Source organism: Centropristis striata, chromosome 7, assembly GCF_030273125.1.
Source record: "Centropristis striata isolate RG_2023a ecotype Rhode Island chromosome 7, C.striata_1.0, whole genome shotgun sequence".
NCBI lineage: Eukaryota > Metazoa > Chordata > Actinopteri > Perciformes > Serranidae > Centropristis > Centropristis striata.
The window spans coordinates 29,794,345-29,812,679 of record NC_081523.1 but is presented as its reverse complement, the minus strand read 5'-3'; the positions used below and the strand labels follow the sequence as shown (position 1 = coordinate 29,812,679).

The window sequence follows — 18,335 nt, the reverse complement described above, 5'->3', positions numbered from 1 at the left end:
GGTTTTACGCAGTTTTGGATTTCTCATAGTTGAATTTTCTATTAGATCACGTCCCTGTATTAGACCTACAAAAAATAATGATGAAGAGTGATGCGTTCCTTACGTGATAAAGCTTTTAAAAGCCATTAAATGCACATTCATTCAAAGCTCTCTGAAAAGATGTTGAATGGAATTCAATTTTACATTGAGATTTGACTAGAGAGATTAAAAGAACTCCTTACTGAAAGACCATCATTAAAACATTTCCTTGTGCTGCTGTAGTAAGGTCGAATCATTTTACAGAGAAGTCACCTGCGCTGGCAATCTTAATCATTTAAAGGAAAAACTAAAGCATGGAATTAAAATATGTGTGTTAATATGCTAGAAATGCAAGTAAATCACATGTATAAGCACAGACCTCTGCCAAGACCAGAGCCATGCTCCTTCAGTGGTCCCATTCCCAAAGTTGGGAAGTCGTTCATCCGACTCCAGTGTGTTCATGAACTTTGAAACAGTTTTGCTCAGAGCATTTGTTATTTCCAGTATTTGCGTGACGACGTAAAGCAAAGAAATATGATTTTGAAACTATTTTTTTCAATTGCAACACCATTTCACCAAGATTCATAAAGATTGCCAATTCTCTGTCAACCTGTTAACAGACAACCTGCACCCAAAACATAAGCTCCTTGGCAGGGCAGAAAATGACAACCAAAGATAAAAAGGTATCTCTTCCCAACTACAAAATGATTGATGGCCAACATGGAGCCAGTACAGCAAAAGTAGTGTGATAGTGCAAATGTACCTACTACAAACTACATGATAAACATGAGATTTCTGCCCAAAAGAACTACAGTATGCAGCTTTTTCAAATCAAACACCAAAAATCCATTTTACACCTTGTTGCCTGCATGTAGTGCAGCTGTTTGAAGCAGGTCTGAGCCAGCCACAGCTGTTGCACGCACACACACTGGGACCGAAAACCAAACTGAAAGTAGCTAGAGGGTCTCTTGTTGTTGTCCTGCCTTTGTTTGTTGCCCTCCTCCTGCTGTCTTTAGCGCCATAGGAGAGCTGTGCCGAGCTTAGAGAGCACGCCTCTGAGCATCAATAATAGAGGGCTCACAGCATCAAGCACAGAAAGGACTGAGACGGCGGGACAACTTAATACCATTCAGCTACTAATTAACTAATTGAAAGACGAAAAGTCTCTAAATCTGGAAGTACAAATAACTGATTATGCCTCTTTGTGTCTGTACAGAAAGTGCTCATCCGTTTTAAAATGAGGCGTAAAATCAAGTGTACAGTGAGTGTGAAATCTCGTGGCTCAGCCTCGTATTTGTCAATGAGATCAATGCTCTCTTATTACTGAGAGCCCATAAAGACTTGATTTATTGTTGTCTCTTTAACTCTTTTTTGTGTGGCTGGGCTGTAGGTGGTGAGTCAAACCCATAAGGTCAATCACATGAAGTTGTAAAATGAGATGTAACCCACATTCATAAAGGCCCCGAGCACGGGGAGACAGGGAGGAGAGGGAAAGATATAGAGCAGGGGAGCTTCAGTGGAAAGAAATGGACTCCATTTTTGTAAGTCCTCCTCTCCAGCTGTCAGCCCGCTCCCTGTCCCATGGGGGGTTGCCACGGTGACAGGAGGCCACATGTCTTGGGGGCGTCGTTTTGGTCAAAGAACCCCATTGTTCTTGTGTTAAGCCGTCTTCACTATGCCCGTCTGCCAGGGACAGGGGCTTTGGCTTCACACCCCTCACACTCACACAGACACACTCTCCCGCTCTCTCTCAGACACAGAAAACACACCCCACACCCACTTGTGTAGAGGTGCAGCAGTTTGGCTGTACACTCACACAATAAAACAGCCTATTCACAAAGACGCTCCCAGTTTTGAACTCATACAGGGGGAGTCATAACATGGCCACATGATTTAAGAAGAAAAAAACAAACAGGAAATACACACGCCTTAAGTGATTCTTGTTCAGCAGAGGCGCTCAACAAAAGCCCCTTTGACACATAGAAATGTGCATCTACTAAATGATTTCCTGTCTTTCCGATAACATCAGTTCCCGTGACTTCTTTCATAGTTGATCCAAGTTGTCAGATGAATAACTGGCAACTCCTCAGGTCCACCACCAGATGGCACAATAGCCCCACTGCGTCCACCAGATCTATATTAAAGCCTATATAACTGTCCATCAGTCTTCCAGCAGGAATACAGAGGAGACCTTGGCACACAGTGGGAGCCAGAAGCCTCTGGTGTCCTTCAGCCAAGTGACTCTGACTTGATGTAAGAGGAGCGAGTCAATTACCCCGTGATGGATAGATTACAGCCATGCATCATTCTGGGAGCCAATTTTTCCTATGTGAACTGAATTTGAAACTCAATTTGTTACTGCTCTCTCCGTTTCCCTCTCTGACAGATGGATGGAGCCACCGACTTGAATCGGTGACTGGTGGAATCTGAGGTTAGAGGTCAATTTACTTCCAGACATTTGGCTGTGTTCAAACTGTAGATCAGAATCATTTACGTAGTGGCGATGCATTCAGTTATGGCAAAAGGTTTTGGTTTATGTGAAAGGAAAGCTGCTGTAGAGGAAGTGAACTGACCAGACAGCTGGATCATCACATAGTGGCTGGTTTATTATCTGGATGAATTCCTTTCAAATGAGTCGAAATTATCTATTTAAATGAACACAATTTGATCTAATGAGGTGTCTTTACTTACAACCAAAGCATTTAATCAGAATCAGTTACATTTTGACATCCAGGAAATTAATTAATCAAAACAAACTTGGTGTAAGACAATATCGATCTGACTGGCTATTACTATCAATTATTTGCAGCACATTAAAAAGCTTAAAAATACGACAGGACTTCTCTCCTCTGGACATGTACCTTTATGTCAACAGTCTGGATCATTGGGGCAAAAAAAACCCCAAAAACACCCAGGCAACCACAAATAAACACAACTGTTACATTAACTGCCTATTGATCAGATTTATGTGTATAACGCACATTTCCTCCCGCCCATTACTATTCCATCATTATAAGTTCCTTCTCATGCACAGCCTTGCATGACAGATGGTGAATATAGGACAGGCATCTTCATCTATCCACAAAGAGCAGATATTGACTTAGAGATGCTCGATCCAATGACTTTGGAGAGTGAGTCTGAAGATGCACTGTGATTACCGGCTGAGTGGTTGGATATTGATTGGAAGGTGGTCAGCAGAGATGATTGGGCTCACAGTGCAATCGACTGGCTTGGTTAGTGGGAGGGAAACCGGCTACAAATTACTGGTCAGCTCTAATAATTCACAGGGAACAAAAGGCATCAGTGTTTTACCTCATAGAAAACAATCAGCCTGTTTTCTGGAAAATCATATCATTTAATCTTAAGAAGATAGGGTATATATGAAGATGTAATGGATGTGTTAGTTATCTTCCTTAAATCTGAGTTCATGGTAATGGAGTTTCATGAAGCGTTGTCTTGTGTCTCCTCAGGGAGTTGGACAGGTGGAGCAGCACTGAGCCGTCGACCCCTGGTCCTCCTGCGGGCCTCTTTACCAGCTTCAGGGGAGGTCAGAGGCAGCCAGGCGAGACCTGCACTGTCTGCATTGCTCTGGTTCCTCAGGCTGCGGCGTACTGAACGCTGCCCTCTAGTGGAGACAGGTTTGAACACATCCTCAAAATTAAAGTCTGCCTGCCAGGGGGCGAGGTCGGACACGGCTCCTCTGCTGGCTTCCTGGCCATCAGAGCCTGACCTGATGTCGTTTTCCTGCTGGCCGGCTGCCTGTTCTCTCTGCCCCTTCTCCTCCACTTCATGGCTCGTTTGGTGCTCCTGTAGCACTGAGCTGTGTACAGAGCTCCTCCTTCCCCGCTTGGCTTTTCTCTGAGCTGGCTCTGCTGGCAAAATGTTGTACGATTCTTCAGCTGAAGGTGGGCAGCCTGAGGTGGGACATTCTAATTTTCCTGTGCAGTGTGTTTCTGCAGCAGTCTGAACATCATGTTCAGTGTCGACTTGTTCAGATACAGTGATGTTCAGTGGGGTTTCCCCTGATGCCTCGAGGCTTGTAGTGGTGTGGTCTTCACAGTGCTGCTCCGCCTTTCCTCCAGTCTGATCCAGAGTCTGTCTGAGCAGGATATCATCAGCAACACTGACCTTCCTTTGCTTCCGACTTCTCCCTCTGCCCCTCTGCCCCGACAGCTTCCTGCCCTTATCAGGTGTGCTTTCTCTACTTGGAGATGTGACAGAATCTTCTGAAGGATTCTCCAACGAATTTGTCAAAGTGAGGTCTCCTATCGCTTCAGGGTTGTTAGCCATCTTAGGATTCATGTGGGTTTCATGATTTGGGGCTGCTGGGGGGAAAAAAAACAAAAAAACAAGCAGAAAAATAAATTTCTAATGACCACTGCTGCCCTCCACCAGTTCTTTCTGTTCTGACTCACGAGCATAGCTTCTGAGAAGTTATACAGTATGGAAAAATGGGGGAAAGAATGTTTTCTTACAAACAACAGCAAAACCCATAATAAACCATGACTTATGGCCTGCATGTTTTACCTGTGCAGCTCGTAGAGGGAGTCTGTGGGGCTGCTGGAGACTGGCCGATGAGGGACAACCTCTCAGTGATGGGACTCAGGGTGGGGTTCTTAGAGGCATATGCCCGAGAGCCATACAGGGAGCGGTCCACGTCCCTATTCCACCGCCGTGCTGCTGTGGAGCTCATCTATGAAAAGATAAATCGGCTTTGTAAGAAAGGTTTGTACCGTCTTAATACCAAGTGAAAGTTTATATCATCCCTATAAGTCACCCTCAGTAAAAACATAAACATATTTTTAGTGGTGGGTTTTCAGTGGCTCATTGTGTATCCACTGTGTCAGTGGCTGGGGATTACAGATTTACTAAAAATTATACTTTTATATTACATTGTTATTGGTACAATTGTGTGTTATTCATCTTCTATTTAGTTATCCACCATGTATCAAGCCATCATTTTCAGAAAAACTTTGGAAAAATCTCACAAATTGAATGTTCTTTCATCACTAAGACAAGGGATGTGTTAAGTTATTTTTTTAAAAGGTTTAAGGTTTCACTGGACCACAGCGATAACCTCTTAAAAGTACCAAGTAATTATGAGAAGGTTTTAATTCCCATTTGTTCTGTCCTCTGTTTACTAAGCTCATGTCTGAATGACACCTTGTCCTTTACAGTGGACCTCACCCACCCACATTCTGTGAAGTGAAATAGCACAACTGTGTAACCTCAGGAACAGAAACCCATTTAGACCAAAACACAGTCCTGACCTTTTAGGAAAAAATACCCAAACCAAGACAAGAAACAAATACAAAGCTTTCAGAAAGTTGAACACTACAAGCTCAGTAAATGTATTGTTAAAATGTGAGGAGGGACAGTTAAGGCTATCTACACATCCAAACATATATTGCAATTTATTAGTCTGCAGGTATTTTGAATAATACACAAAAAATGAACACTCTGAAACCAACAATGAATGTATTGTGTGTATACAGAGCTTCATCCTTTTCCTCTGTTCCACATAACTTGCTTGTCTATAAACTATTTGAGAAATCTATTTTTAATTCAAGCCCTCCACACCTTGAGAACACATGGGTGGATTTTCCCTTCCCTCTAATGAGCACTTCCGAAATTACCGTCCCTACCGGTGGCTTATCTGAAGATAATGGTTTCAGTTTTAAACATGTAGTTAACGTTGTGAAAGTGTCACTTTGGTTAGGTTTCGGAAAATGGCTTGGGTTAAAATCAGAACATTTGTTGTTATGTAACTTCACTTCCGTACATAAGTACATTTTGTAGTTATGCATTTGTGGATGTTTGCTGACTATTAGGTTCAGACGGGACACAAACACTGGTCTTCTGGGTTGGTTGTTTGTTTGTTCTTTCTGCCTGATTTAACTGCTTTTTACCATTATCTGTACCAATATGTGGGGGTAACACTGAGGCATATCAACACACATACACAGTGCCTGAGTTGGGGAAAAGCAAAGTAAGTTGTAGTTAGATTGTGCAGCTCTGGGCTCTGTGACTGCCTCACAGAAAGACGTGTCTGCAGATTCCTCAGTGGAGAGGTGTAAAGAGAAATCAAACGAGCAGACTCAGCCAACTCACCTTCATCTTCCCAGAGGCCGACTTGGCAGCCGAGCGTGCCGACCTCTTTACAGGTTCGCTCTCCTCTGGCTGCTGGGGGAACACACAGTTGGCATGAGGATACATTATATAGAACGTCTCTCTGCCGCACTCTCTTACACACAAAGTGGAAATCCTCGGATGTGATTTAGTTCAGATCCAGTGGAATTAAACAGTAGATTAGATGGGAGCATGTTATGACCCCTAAATTATTAAAAAGATGTCGTGTCTGTTAAATGGAGAGTTCTGCGAGTGAGATCAAGCTGAAAGCAGTTTGTGGTAATAGCAGACCTTTCTCTTTCGACTGCCGGAGCGAGCTGGAGCCTCGCTGGTAGATTCATGCTCTGGTCCTGGCTGCTGTGGAAGAGATTTACAAGTTTTCAGTACATGACATTGAATTTTCACAGTGTGGAACTCTAAAGAGGGTACTAATGGTGATAAATAGATTGTCACAGAACAGAAGTAAATCAAAGGGGTTCTAAAAACATATCTTGAACCCACAAAGACCTTTTCCAAGAGAGTAGATAAAACCCCTGAAGCTATAGGAATGGCAGACCTTTTTCCTCCTGTTTCTTGTCGGGGCTGGAGCTGGAGGTTCCACACCTGCTTCATGTTCTTTCTCCATGTCTACCATGGATGTCCGCTCATCCATCTGGGAGGCTGTGCTGGTGTTAGTCTCAGACTCTGAGGAAAACTCTGAGGAAGCTGAAATGACGACTGTTGATTAATTAACCATAATATTAATGATTGGGAGGATTAGCTTGTTTAATAATAACTAAAAGGACTAAACATACATTTCACAGACTTTAATAAAGCTGAATCTGAATGAAAAAGGTTCTGTAGTGTCTCTGACCTTTGCAAACAGTGATTTAACATGTCCCTGATTAACCTTTTTCTTGTAGGCTGGCAACGGTTTGCTTTCTCAAGAGGCCTTGAGAAAACCTGAGCTTTTTAAGCTACAAATAAAAGTAAATTTCACTTTGGTTAAGTGTTCTTGCTTGACACCTTGAATGTGTCAAGAGACGGGCGGAAGTGGAAAACAGGAGAGGTAAAGACGTAAAGTTAAGTGACAATGAAAGAAAAAAAATTGAGAAGTATGACGGTAGTTCACCTGTCAGTATCTGAGACAGAAACTCTTCATGGAATGCAGAGTTTAAATTCAACGGCTTGGTGTCCCACATACATTCTGAAAATGCAACAAATGGAAAGAGCTATTATCATACAAACAGAGTCTGACTGCTTTCTTCTAGAGACAATTAGCTTAAACTCTCAGGGTAAATAAACTGTAATGATCAACCTTTATCTCTTGTCAGCGCAGAGTCAATCTCGTCCATTGAAGGGAAAACAATCTAGGACAACAGATTAAAGTTGCTTGAGAAAATCGTGGATGTTTGAGATGTAAACCTTCCAATATGGTAACTATTATTTTATGAAATGTACATAACAGTATAAACACCATGTTAGAATCACAGAAACATGACCAAAACAATCCAGGCATCTTATGTACCTTTCCATCATTCTCTTCTCCGTCCTCTCCCACAGACTGCACCCTGGGATTGCGAGGCATTGCGAGTGTAGGTGAGGCACCGAACTCAGTGGGGCTGCTGAGATCTGGCTTAGATATTGGTGTTTGGGATTCACTCCTCTGTGGTGTCTTCAGCACTGAGCGCGGCTGTAAGCCCCCACCAGGGGTGGGTGCCCGGGCTGGCGTGGCCCCCTTCTGTAGCGGTGTGCTGGGGGGCAGGTTCTTATCAAAGAACTCAGGGGAGAGCGGACCACCAAAGCGCACCCTCTTTTTCTTCTTTACTGTGGACGTCCCGCTGGAGACATCTTCTCCTGTCAAAGCACAGACAAACCAAAGACCTTTATTTAAAGCAGGTATTTGAAAAAAAAAAAAAAATCCTTAGTTAAGTTATCAAATGACTGTCAAATTTAAAAAGGCATTTTTCTTAATGTAGTCCGGCTCATTGCTCACAACACAAAAAACACACAGGAGCTACATTACATCAGTTTAAAAAACAGCATCATCTATCGGCTTTAACCGGATATTCTAACTGAATATTCTCAGCTCTACCACAAAATCACATTTATACCATGTTGGTGTATTTGATTCCAACACTGGCATTTCATGTAACCATCAACACTTCCATCGTAGCTCAAACACACATGGTGTTCTCCAACACAGACAACTCAAATGCTGCTGTTAATTACCATGAATTTCCTCTCTGAAAATACACTCTGCTGATATATAGTCTGGACACACTGCTTCAAGCTGAGCTCTGTATAGCAAGCCTCAAAGGCAGGGTTGATCCAAGATAAAAGGCTGGTTACTCTTGCATGGCCACTGAGAGCACTGTGTGTTTACCCGTGGGCTTCATCTCCAGCAGAGAAGGCAGAGAGGGGATGTGAAAGGAGGAGGCAGGCTGGGCTGGTGAGGCGGCTGCAGGAACATCAGGTGGTGGTCGGCAGAGGCTTTGGAGTTCAAAGACACCATCCTGTTGAGAGAGAATACATGAGCCCCCGTTCTGTTGGACTGCAGTTCAAGGAGCTTCACAAAACAGGCTGTTAAGTATGAGTGAACGTTATCATGTAGAAAATCTGACTCATTTTATCAGTGTACTGTTTGTTTCCTTTATATTCTTTTCATAGAGTATCGAAAAAACTGATCCAATGACAAAAATGTGCCTACAATGTCCAAATCTTGTTGTGTAAACCAAATGACACTTTGCTAAGGCCCTCCCTAGAATGGCCAGTGTCCAATTCTAGTTTAGAAACCAGAACTTAACGCGTTAACCCTGGATTTGCAAAAATTAGCAGGAAGAGTGGGCACATGGAACCTGCAAATCCCACAACAGTCTAAAAGCTGCTGGAAAGCACCAGCGGTAAGGAGTTGGCCTTTGCTTTTTCTTCATCCCGGTGATCGGCACATCTTGGGTGATGCTGTCAAACGTGTGTTAGCAGCTTGGCTGTGCTTCAAGTCACATAATGTCACATCACAACGGTAGAACCACGACAACACACCATCCTTGTCCTATACACAACTTTCTCTGTTGTCGCTGACCGGGAACCTGCAAGATGGTCTTCCAGCTCTGTCGTTTCATTTGTGCTTGTTACTGTAACTGACTCACATTCTGGCATGTTGCGCTAAACTCAGCTAATGGCGTATGGCTAAACGTTTCCAACACTACAGGGAGTCATAACTAAATTGCTTAAAATAAAACAATAATATGTAAGAACATTGTTGTTCTTGTACACAGTATGTTTTTCACTCGTGAATAATGAAGTGATTTTTAATGCCCTCTTCATTCACAATATTTCGCCGACAAATTATATTAAATGTAGTTCTCAAATGCATATTATAGTCATTTCGGTCTACATTTTTCTGATATTTCAGAAATATTATTCCAGAAATTTACAATTATTTCCTGGTGCCATGTGTGAAAGCTTGCCAAGCCAATCAACAGAAACCAAGTTGGGCAGAGCTGAGTGAAGGGTCAACAAAATCAGTCAGTACTGACATTAGTGACAAAACCTGCAATAACTATAGCTACTAGCTAACAAAAGCCTCCACATGGTTCACCTATTGAGGGAGCAAAACACTCTAAACCAGAGAGAACTTAAAACTATACAGTAACATTTCTTGAATGGTGCTTTCTCTCTCGTTACCTGTATGAAAAGACACGTTGAAAACTTTGGGGCAGCACAGTTCTTTGTTGAGGCAGGAAATCATCAGTCACAATGATAAAGGTCTGCCTTGTTATCACCTGCTGTTTGGCTGCAGTTAAGAAGCAAATGATTGCTGCTTGACACCATGTTGCGGCTGAAGTGTGTTATATTTAGCCTGCGGGCAAAGGCCATTACATGTTTGATTCAGAAAATTGTTTGGCTAGTTCATAGAACAAATACCACACAAGTCTTTCTGTTAATTGAGTGGCATCATCAAAGGGGGAAACCACCTACATCATAAAAGTCTACATTCATTTTACTGTGATTCACTCCTTACTTTTTAGAGCGTGTGTGTGTGTGTGTGTGTGTGTGTGTGTGTGTGTTGCAGTCTGGATTGAGACCTAACCTGTTGGTTCTTAGCAGGGGAACGGCATTGGAGCTCAAAGTCATCAGAAAGTGTTGGAGATATAAGCACAGCTTGGACCTCTTCCACAGTCGCACATGATGGCAGTGGTTGTTTCACAACCTGCGTCACTGGTTCTTCTTCCTCCTGTGGATAGGATTAAAAAATTCTCACTGTTTTAATTCTGCTGCACAGCACCACAACAGCAAGAACACTACTACTGTGGATACAAGAAATGCAAATTTAACAAACTGCTAAATGCTTAGAATGACAGAAAACTCAAAATGTGACATTGCACTTTACATGACACAAGAACAAAAAAAAAAAACAAGAAACAAAACAAAGAGAAAAAGATGCAATGATGAATAAATAAACACCTAGCACTTAAATCAAACTTGCTTCAGAGTTCTTTTTCTGTTGTTGGATGCTTGTATTTAAAAAGTTTTGTGTATCACTGAGATGTTCATAGAGGAGTTAAAAATAATCAGCAGATTCAATGGAAGCCAAGTACAGAGAGGGAAAACCTTTTAGTTAAATTATTTAAAGCAGTCAAGTAAGAACATGTTAGAGTGAGTGTACCTCCAGCTCCTTCAAACAGGAGTGGAGGGTAGGAGCGCTGGGCTCTCTAATCTCCACCTCGCAGCCTTCCAGGGGGCCCAGGCGCCTCCTCTTGCTGGGTACAGGCGTTGTTGTTGTTGGTGGGTGGTTCTCCTTCCCTCCATATAAGCTGTATTCATCTGAAAAAAAACAACACCCATGGAAAAAAAGACACAATATACAAGCATACAAAAACAAAAGGGATTTTGGGACACCTCAGTTAAATAAAGATCAAATATCACATACCAAGTAAACGAATCATAAAAAAATAACTTGGAAAAACAACTCAGAAAAAAACCCTGAAAACTCGATCAAAGAAAAGGAGATAAAGTCTCTCTTCAGCAGTAAACAGCTCAGAAATTGGAACATTTAAGAAGCTGACCAAGCTCAGAAGAAATAACTGCTGGAAGATGATGTCAGAATCAGGCTTATACTGTGCTGTGCATTAATCCAGTGCTTTTGAACAGTGCCTCCAGACATCATAAAGAAATCCTACTGGCATAGATCCTTGTTGAGAAATGAAACTATTAATCCTGTGGCAATGAGGCAGCCTCACCAGACAGATAATCTCTTGTCTTGATGCATCCTCCAGTGTTGCTGTCCCGCCTTGGCATCGGATCACAGCCCTCACTCTCTTCCACATCCATCAGGCTCTGGAAGGAGGCCATCTTCTGCCTCAGCGTGGAGGCGACCCGGGGAAGGAAGGGGCTACTTTTGACAAGCTGAGAGTCGAGACAGCAAAAACAAACATATCTGCTCAGTGATGCAGTTTGACAGGTCATAGACTTCTGAAATTACGGAAGTGGTATTACTGAGAAGCAGCACATCTATCACATACTCCATATACACAAACACCGTCCAGGAATATTACCATTACAAGTTAACTGAGCTGTGCATCATCTAACAGTAAGTTTAATGCTTTAGATTCGGTTTCTATTCACACAAGAGTAAAAGAAAACTTTCCTTCAACCAAATTTGACCCCAAACTGATCCCAGTAGTACCAGACCCACCTTCTGCACACTTAACAGTTGGAAGTTTTCCCAGTGGAAAATCAATAGAAACGTCTTCAACAATTTCCGCAGCATAATGCACTTCTATCATGTCAATTATATGCTCACTGTGCTCCATACATGCAAAGTTTTGCCAACCTATGGCTAACTACATAGGTTTTACTGTATTAATAATCTTTAGCACAAGCTGTTTGTGCTTTGAGCTGACTCATGGCATCGGCTTTAGCTTTTTATAGTGCCCAACCCCTATCATGCATTGGTCACTTACCATCTATTCTAAAGCAATGAGTATGCTAGCATAAACATCTTTATTGAAACTGTGTATTTAAAAGCTTAATCCTAAATTGTTTTGTCATGTCGATTTCAGCTAAATCAATATCCATAATTAAAATGCATTGTGTGTTTTGCAACTGATCATGACTAAGAATATAGGCTGATAGCCTGTCACAGCATCATAAACAAACAGTTTGGTTTGGGACATACTGAGAATAACGATGGACAGCAGAGAAGTGGATTATGTCGCAGAGGTGATTTGAAAATGTCAGTGAATGTTATGATGCTTTTTATGCCATGAAGACTTTACTATAAGACGACACTGTGGAAAACCAATAACTTTTATATCAACCTCTCAAGCCTTTAGGGAGTAAGTGTTAGATAATTAAATGTTGAGCAAGGCATCACTTTAATGAGTTCTCTATGGGCTGTTACTTTATGTGAAAAAAGGCAGTAATGTACTGGAGTATGTTGATGTTTTCCACATGATAGAAGAAACAAGGGTTTAAGCAATATCACATTTTCACATGGTTTGACCTTTCTCTCCACAGTGATCTTATCAGTGCTTGTTTTGTGGAGAAAACATTTTTGGTTCATTCTGTGTTTTACCCTACACTAGCATTTTAATAACAAACAAGTCAGGGAGGACCAAGCTCTCTCTCTCTCTCTCTTTTTTAAAAGCAGTACATATTTTCTTTTCATCTAATAACACAAACTATTATTGTATGTATTGTAATATCCATCTCCATGATTATTATGAGATAAAATCCCATCTCTCTTTTCTTTCTGATATTTCAGCATCTATATTGTGTATAGTTTAATGTTAAGCCTCAATTGTTTTCTTTTGATTTCAATACATTCATTTAAAATGCATGTACCATAGGCAAATTGATTAACACATTTAACATAAATGGGGTTTGAATGCTGTGTTATATTCACATGTAGTGGGCAGCCAAGCTTGAATTTGCCACAACAATCCCTTGTACCAACAAGATTGATTGAATAACATTCCTTTATTTAAAATGATTTGCCAAAAGTCATTCCAGTAGCACTGTCACAGCAGGAGCTCCATCATTTTCTGTTCTGCCCTGTTCACCTGCTGCATTAACAAGTTACTTATGGCTGCACAAAGCAGGCTAGTGCCGTTTGTGTGGTCTATATCTGGACACAATACCATTTACAAGCAACTGACCCTTCGCTAACTCACGCTCCTCCAACACAGACTGGCCAATCATAGCTTATCGCTGGCCACAACTATACCATTCTTCTCCATAAGTTCTGAAGCAATTGTTTCAGATTTTTTTAACGTTACTGGATTTCTAGCTAGACATAGTTAAATGTTGTGCCTGGGCATTAATCATAGTGATAATCCTGATCCAGAGAGCTTGGCAGGAGATATATTAACCTGTGGAGCTAAGTTAGCAGAGTACTGCACATTATCAACTACCACTTCTATGCTATACTAGCTTCTGAAGGAATACTGAATGTATTCACATGCTGCTTTTGCTTTTTAATGGTCTTAACAGAAAATGAAGACCTACCAAACTTTACAGTAACATTAAAAGTATTGCTCCTTAAGGGAAACTTTGCCCATTTTCAGATGAATGCTGCAGCGCCCAGAGATCCCTCTGCTTACCCCAACAAAAGTCTACTGTTTGCCAGGGGGAGCTCCAGGCATTGCAGCATGGAGGGAGACCATTCATCTGAAAATTAGTAAAGATTCCCTTAAGGACTAAGACTTCCGGCAGTCTAAAGCCTAATTTCTTCTGTCTGGATTTCCAATTCATGTGGTGGTGGTTCAAGTTTCAAGCTTCTATCATCTTTTTTTATCCTTTTTTTTTTTGCTGTGGAGTCAGTTTGTCATTCAGGATATATCCTTCAAACACATACCTTTTCTGTCTGCTTCTCTCTGGAATCATTTCTCCATTTTGCAAGACAACATTTCTTAGTGACAGTTTATTTAATAATTGTTATGTTAAAAAATAATAACTCACTTGTATGCCTCTGCATATTAACGTAAATTAAAGTAAATTTGGTGCACACAGAACATATGACCAATGTCACTTACAGTATCGGTAATATATGTCAGTTTCAATATTGATCACAGAGAACCCACCAAAAGTCTGACTGCAGACTGAATACCGCCCCAGACTCCAATGTAATGTGACATGTGTATGTTGACAAGGATCTCACCTCTGGAGTTTGGAAGGTCGATGGTGTCATCTTCTGTTGTGCCATGAAGCGGATGAGAGAGTTTGTCTCGGGAGAGCCCCGGACACCAATGCTGGACCTCCGCCTCGCCTTTATTTGTGCTAGACGAGACTTATCTGGAGAAAGAGCGATAGGAATGCAAAGTTAACACTTCTGTCTATGGAAGGCAATGTAAATGCAACAGCAGTTTGGGATCAAATAAAAATCAGTCCTCTTACCTTTGCGGTTTGATAATGCTGGAGTAAAACTCTGGACAGAGATGCCAAACTGAGAAGGGGTCAGGTCGGAGAAATTCAGGGTGTCTGAGGTTTCCTTTGAAACAGGAGGAAAGTCCTCTTCTGAGGGGGGCAACATTTTCTCTTTCTGATGTCCCTCAGTGCAAGCAGTGTTCATCTCCACAGTCTCCATCTGCAGAGACAATTTGAATGCATCTCATAATTCAAGAACAGCTAAAGTGCAAGAACACTATTTACACAGTTACTATGGTGTGGGGAAAAATCGATTCAGCATAGTATCGTGATATTTTGTGTGGCAAACTTATATCGATTCATGGCCGCCAAGTATCGATATTTAGCTGTACAATGGCCGACGGGCTGTCCGTTTTTTCGCTGTTTTCAATTTTATGAATATACTGTAGATACTGGTATCATATGAATCTAGAAGATCTAAGGAATCTATTGGTCCCATGTGCGCCATGATATCGTGTCGAAATAATGCTGCAAAATTAGGCTATTTTTATGTTTCATTCAAAAAAAATAAAAACAGTGAAGCCTTAAGTTGAGGAAAGTTCGAGAAAATGCTGCAATTGTTGTCTTCAATACATGTTTGATATCAGTTCAGTTCAGTTTGACTGAATACTTTGTTGGTCAGTCTGTGGGTTTGACTCTCATTGTGGAGGATTAAAAAGACTGAAGTGAAGTGAATGAATAGACAGAAATTTTCTCTAATTTGCCAAAACAATTTCCTGATTGAATTTAATTTTGTGGACACAAAATGCAGTTAAATCGCAATATATTGTATCGCAATACTCACCATATCGCAAAATGCCTAAATAATATTGTATGGTGACTTAAGTATCGAGATAAACTCGTATCGTGGGGCCTCTGCTGATTCCCACCTCTATCAGTCACCACGGGACACTTGAGATGAATCACAATAGGGGGCTCTATTTCAGTAATATTTTGTTCAGCTCAGATCATGCTTGAAGGCCATGACAGCTAATAATAGGAATTCAACCTTCTGTATGAACACAACTTCATGCCAAAGGACACAACGTTGTAAAAAGTAAATTTTTCACTGACTTTAGCAGGAGTCTAACGTAGTGCATTAAATACTCCAGCAGCATTGAGTTAACAAAATACGCTATCGCCAACACCAAGTAAGCGTTAGGATAACTCAAAACATAACGCATGTGCTTCATAGCAAATGCGATTATCGAATGAATAAATTAACGGAATTGTACAGTTAAACAACAGTAGACTTCTGCTGGAGACGTAACGTTGTTATCTACAAACATTAGTACAAACGCTAATTGTTGTTAAGGCTAGGGAACTAGTTTGTTGTGCCCTTCTCTTCACAAGGGACGTTAGCTAGCAGTAGCAACAGTAGTGTTGCAGATAATGGAGTGACAGCAACACTTACCTTGACAAATAATAGGGATGTGTCCTGTCTAAATATACCTAAAACACATGTATAGGTTATTGTGTCATAAAACGGCTCTAAGATTAAAATACATGCCCCTATATTTAAAGTATAATCGGATAAAAACGACCAAACGGGGTGAGAGCGATTCAAATCACGCTCCACGCCAGAGACAGCGGCTGCGTCTAGATCCCTCCGCGAAAAAGTATTCAACGCTTGTAAACAAACACTCATACAACTTCAAACATTCGCTGTGTATCATGTAGCCTTGTTTAAAAATTTAAAATACGAATAAAAACGAATCGCGTTGATAAAAAAAACTGGCGACAGTGACTGGGAAACTGTATCGTCCGGAGGATCTAACTTCCGTGTTCATAGGGCACATATAAAATACCGGCACTCATTTAATATGAATTGGCCAATAGAAATGCCAGACGAGATACCACGTGATCTCCAAAAGTCAAAGCAGGATAGATAGATAGATAGATAGATAGATAGATAGATAGATAGATAGATAGATAGATAGATAGATAGATAGATGGATGGATGGATGGATGGATGGATGGGTGGGTGGATGGATAGATAGATAGATAGATAGATAGATAGATAGATAGATAGATAGATAGATAGATAGATAGATAGATAGATAGATAGATAGAACAGGCTTGACTGATTTATGAGTGTGCATGATAAAATCAGTTCCCCATTTATTAAAATTGAAACTGAGCAAACATTGATCCAACGCCCAGATGCATGTAAAAGCAAGCAAAATCAATCATTTTGATGTTTGGGGGTAAAATTTAGAAGAAAAAAAAATTCCAATGTGATCCAGCTGGACTGGAACTCGCTCCCCCGACTGCAGGGCCCCATCTGCTGTTAGCTGTGTTGAAACCAAACAGCTGGAGCTCGACTGCATCCTTCTCTCAGTCTGTTGGTTCTAGCTGACCTGATGCTCAACGTTAAAACTTCCCCAATCTGTCAGCCAGGCAGGTAGCTATCAGTATTTTCTTGTTGGGGGTTATATAGTGTGACATGCTGTATTGTACTTATTCCTTTTTTCACACATATAATACAGATTTGGGCTACCAGAGCAAATAACAGTTTGGCTACTTTACATCTGTTCACTTGCTTTTCTTTTTCTTTTTTAAATGGTGAATTTGTGGTAAGTAAAAAAATGTTCATAAGCTTCCACCATAAACCAAAATTTTGAGAAAATTCAATGTATTCAACCATAAGTTACCATATTTTCATGTGCTTTAGAATAGTTTGGCATAACTCAAAGCATTCTTAAAAATCAATAAGCCAAAAACAGGTGGGTGAACTGTGGTCTATAGTCTTGAAAAGCTCAGTAAAGCCTACCCACACACGCACACACACCAGTCACAAATGCACACAGAGTTCCTTCTTTTTTGAGGTTTTGGAGTCTGTGGCGCAGCTGAGTACACCAAGATCAGATGCAACAGTGAGCCTCTCTCCACAGCTGGGACTGTCGGCCACATGAAGCATGTGGCTTCTTCTGTTGACATCAGGCGAGGCTGTGCAAGTTGCTGGAAGCTTGACTGTTGCTGTTCTTGTGTAGCACACGCTGGGGAAATAAAAACACTCGAGACATTCACAGGTGAAATAAGCCTCTGTGTGTATGGGTTCCTGTCCAACATGAGATGTTTACATTTTGCTGTCTTATTTTGAGAGAATAGAATGACCAACACCATGATATATGAAGTTTTGGAAACCAGGAGACTTCACTACAAAGTTTTGTTAGAATCAACCTATATATTTGCTAATAATATTCTACTAATCCTGAAAATGTTGGGTTGTGAGTTCAATCAATTTTCAAAACAGATGAACGGTCTGTGATGTTTTAGAAAAGCCAATATGTCTCAGTTTTTCCACATTCAGTCAGTCTACTCCCTGTCATTACATGTGCAGTACAGTTTACATATCATAGTAGATCTACAAAGGCACAAAATCAAATCAATCAATCAAATCAAAATTACTTAATTTATCCCCGAGGGGAAATTCAGTTAGTCTGGTAAGTCTGGAAGAATGAGACAGCCTGATGGCTGTAGGAGTGAAGGATCTTTTGTATCCCTCCATCCTGCAACGGAGAGAGAGGAGCCGTCCACTGCTGTTTTTTTGGTCCATAACGGGTTTTGTGTAGCGGATGATCTGGGTATTTCAGGATGGACTCAAACACCTTGACAGAACTTCTTTGGTTATGCAAACCAACTGTTGCATCAGCTGTTTGGGTGGCTTGTCTCAAATGATCTTGCAGGTGAAGATGCCAGATGTGGAGGTCCTGGGCTAATTGTGAGTTCAGAAATGACTTTGGAGATGGCTTATGGTAGAGAAATGAACATTCAATTCAAGGACAAAAGCTCTGGTG

At 41.1% G+C, this 18,335-nt stretch overlaps 1 protein-coding gene across 5 annotated transcripts; it reads right to left on the bottom strand.

Moving 5' to 3' along the window:
* Positions 1 to 2,603: 2,603 nt before the first annotated feature.
* Positions 2,604 to 16,337, bottom strand: cdca2 (cell division cycle associated 2). 5 transcript variants are annotated; one of them, XM_059336217.1, is made up of 15 exons: positions 15,950 to 16,337; positions 14,527 to 14,716; positions 14,291 to 14,424; positions 11,370 to 11,535; positions 10,796 to 10,953; positions 10,220 to 10,363; positions 8,513 to 8,642; positions 7,655 to 7,983; positions 7,445 to 7,496; positions 7,259 to 7,333; positions 6,704 to 6,852; positions 6,439 to 6,504; positions 6,130 to 6,201; positions 4,546 to 4,711; positions 2,604 to 4,343 (listed from the first exon to the last, which is right to left on the bottom strand). In XM_059336217.1, exons 1-15 carry the CDS (start codon positions 16,181 to 16,183, stop codon positions 3,460 to 3,462), a joined length of 2,949 nt encoding a protein of 982 aa, XP_059192200.1. In that variant the 5' UTR covers positions 16,184 to 16,337; the 3' UTR covers positions 2,604 to 3,459. The 5 variants fall into 5 exon arrangements, with proteins under 5 accessions (XP_059192200.1, XP_059192202.1, XP_059192203.1 ...); XM_059336219.1 differs by having other exon boundaries at positions 2,604 to 4,340; XM_059336220.1 differs by having other exon boundaries at positions 6,130 to 6,198.
* Positions 16,338 to 18,335: the final 1,998 nt, after the last annotated feature.

Coding starts and splice junctions, on each gene's coding strand:
- cdca2 (XM_059336217.1), bottom strand. CDS start 16,183: ATGAGTGTTTGTTTACAAGCGTTGAATACTTTTTCGCGGAGGGATCTA. Junction 10,954..11,369: donor GACAAGAGATTATCTGTCTG/GTGAGGCTGCCT, acceptor GTTTTTTTTCAG/ATGAATACAGCTTATATGGA. Junction 6,853..7,258: donor TCTGTCTCAGATACTGACAG/GTGAACTACCGT, acceptor TCGTCATTTCAG/CTTCCTCAGAGTTTTCCTCA.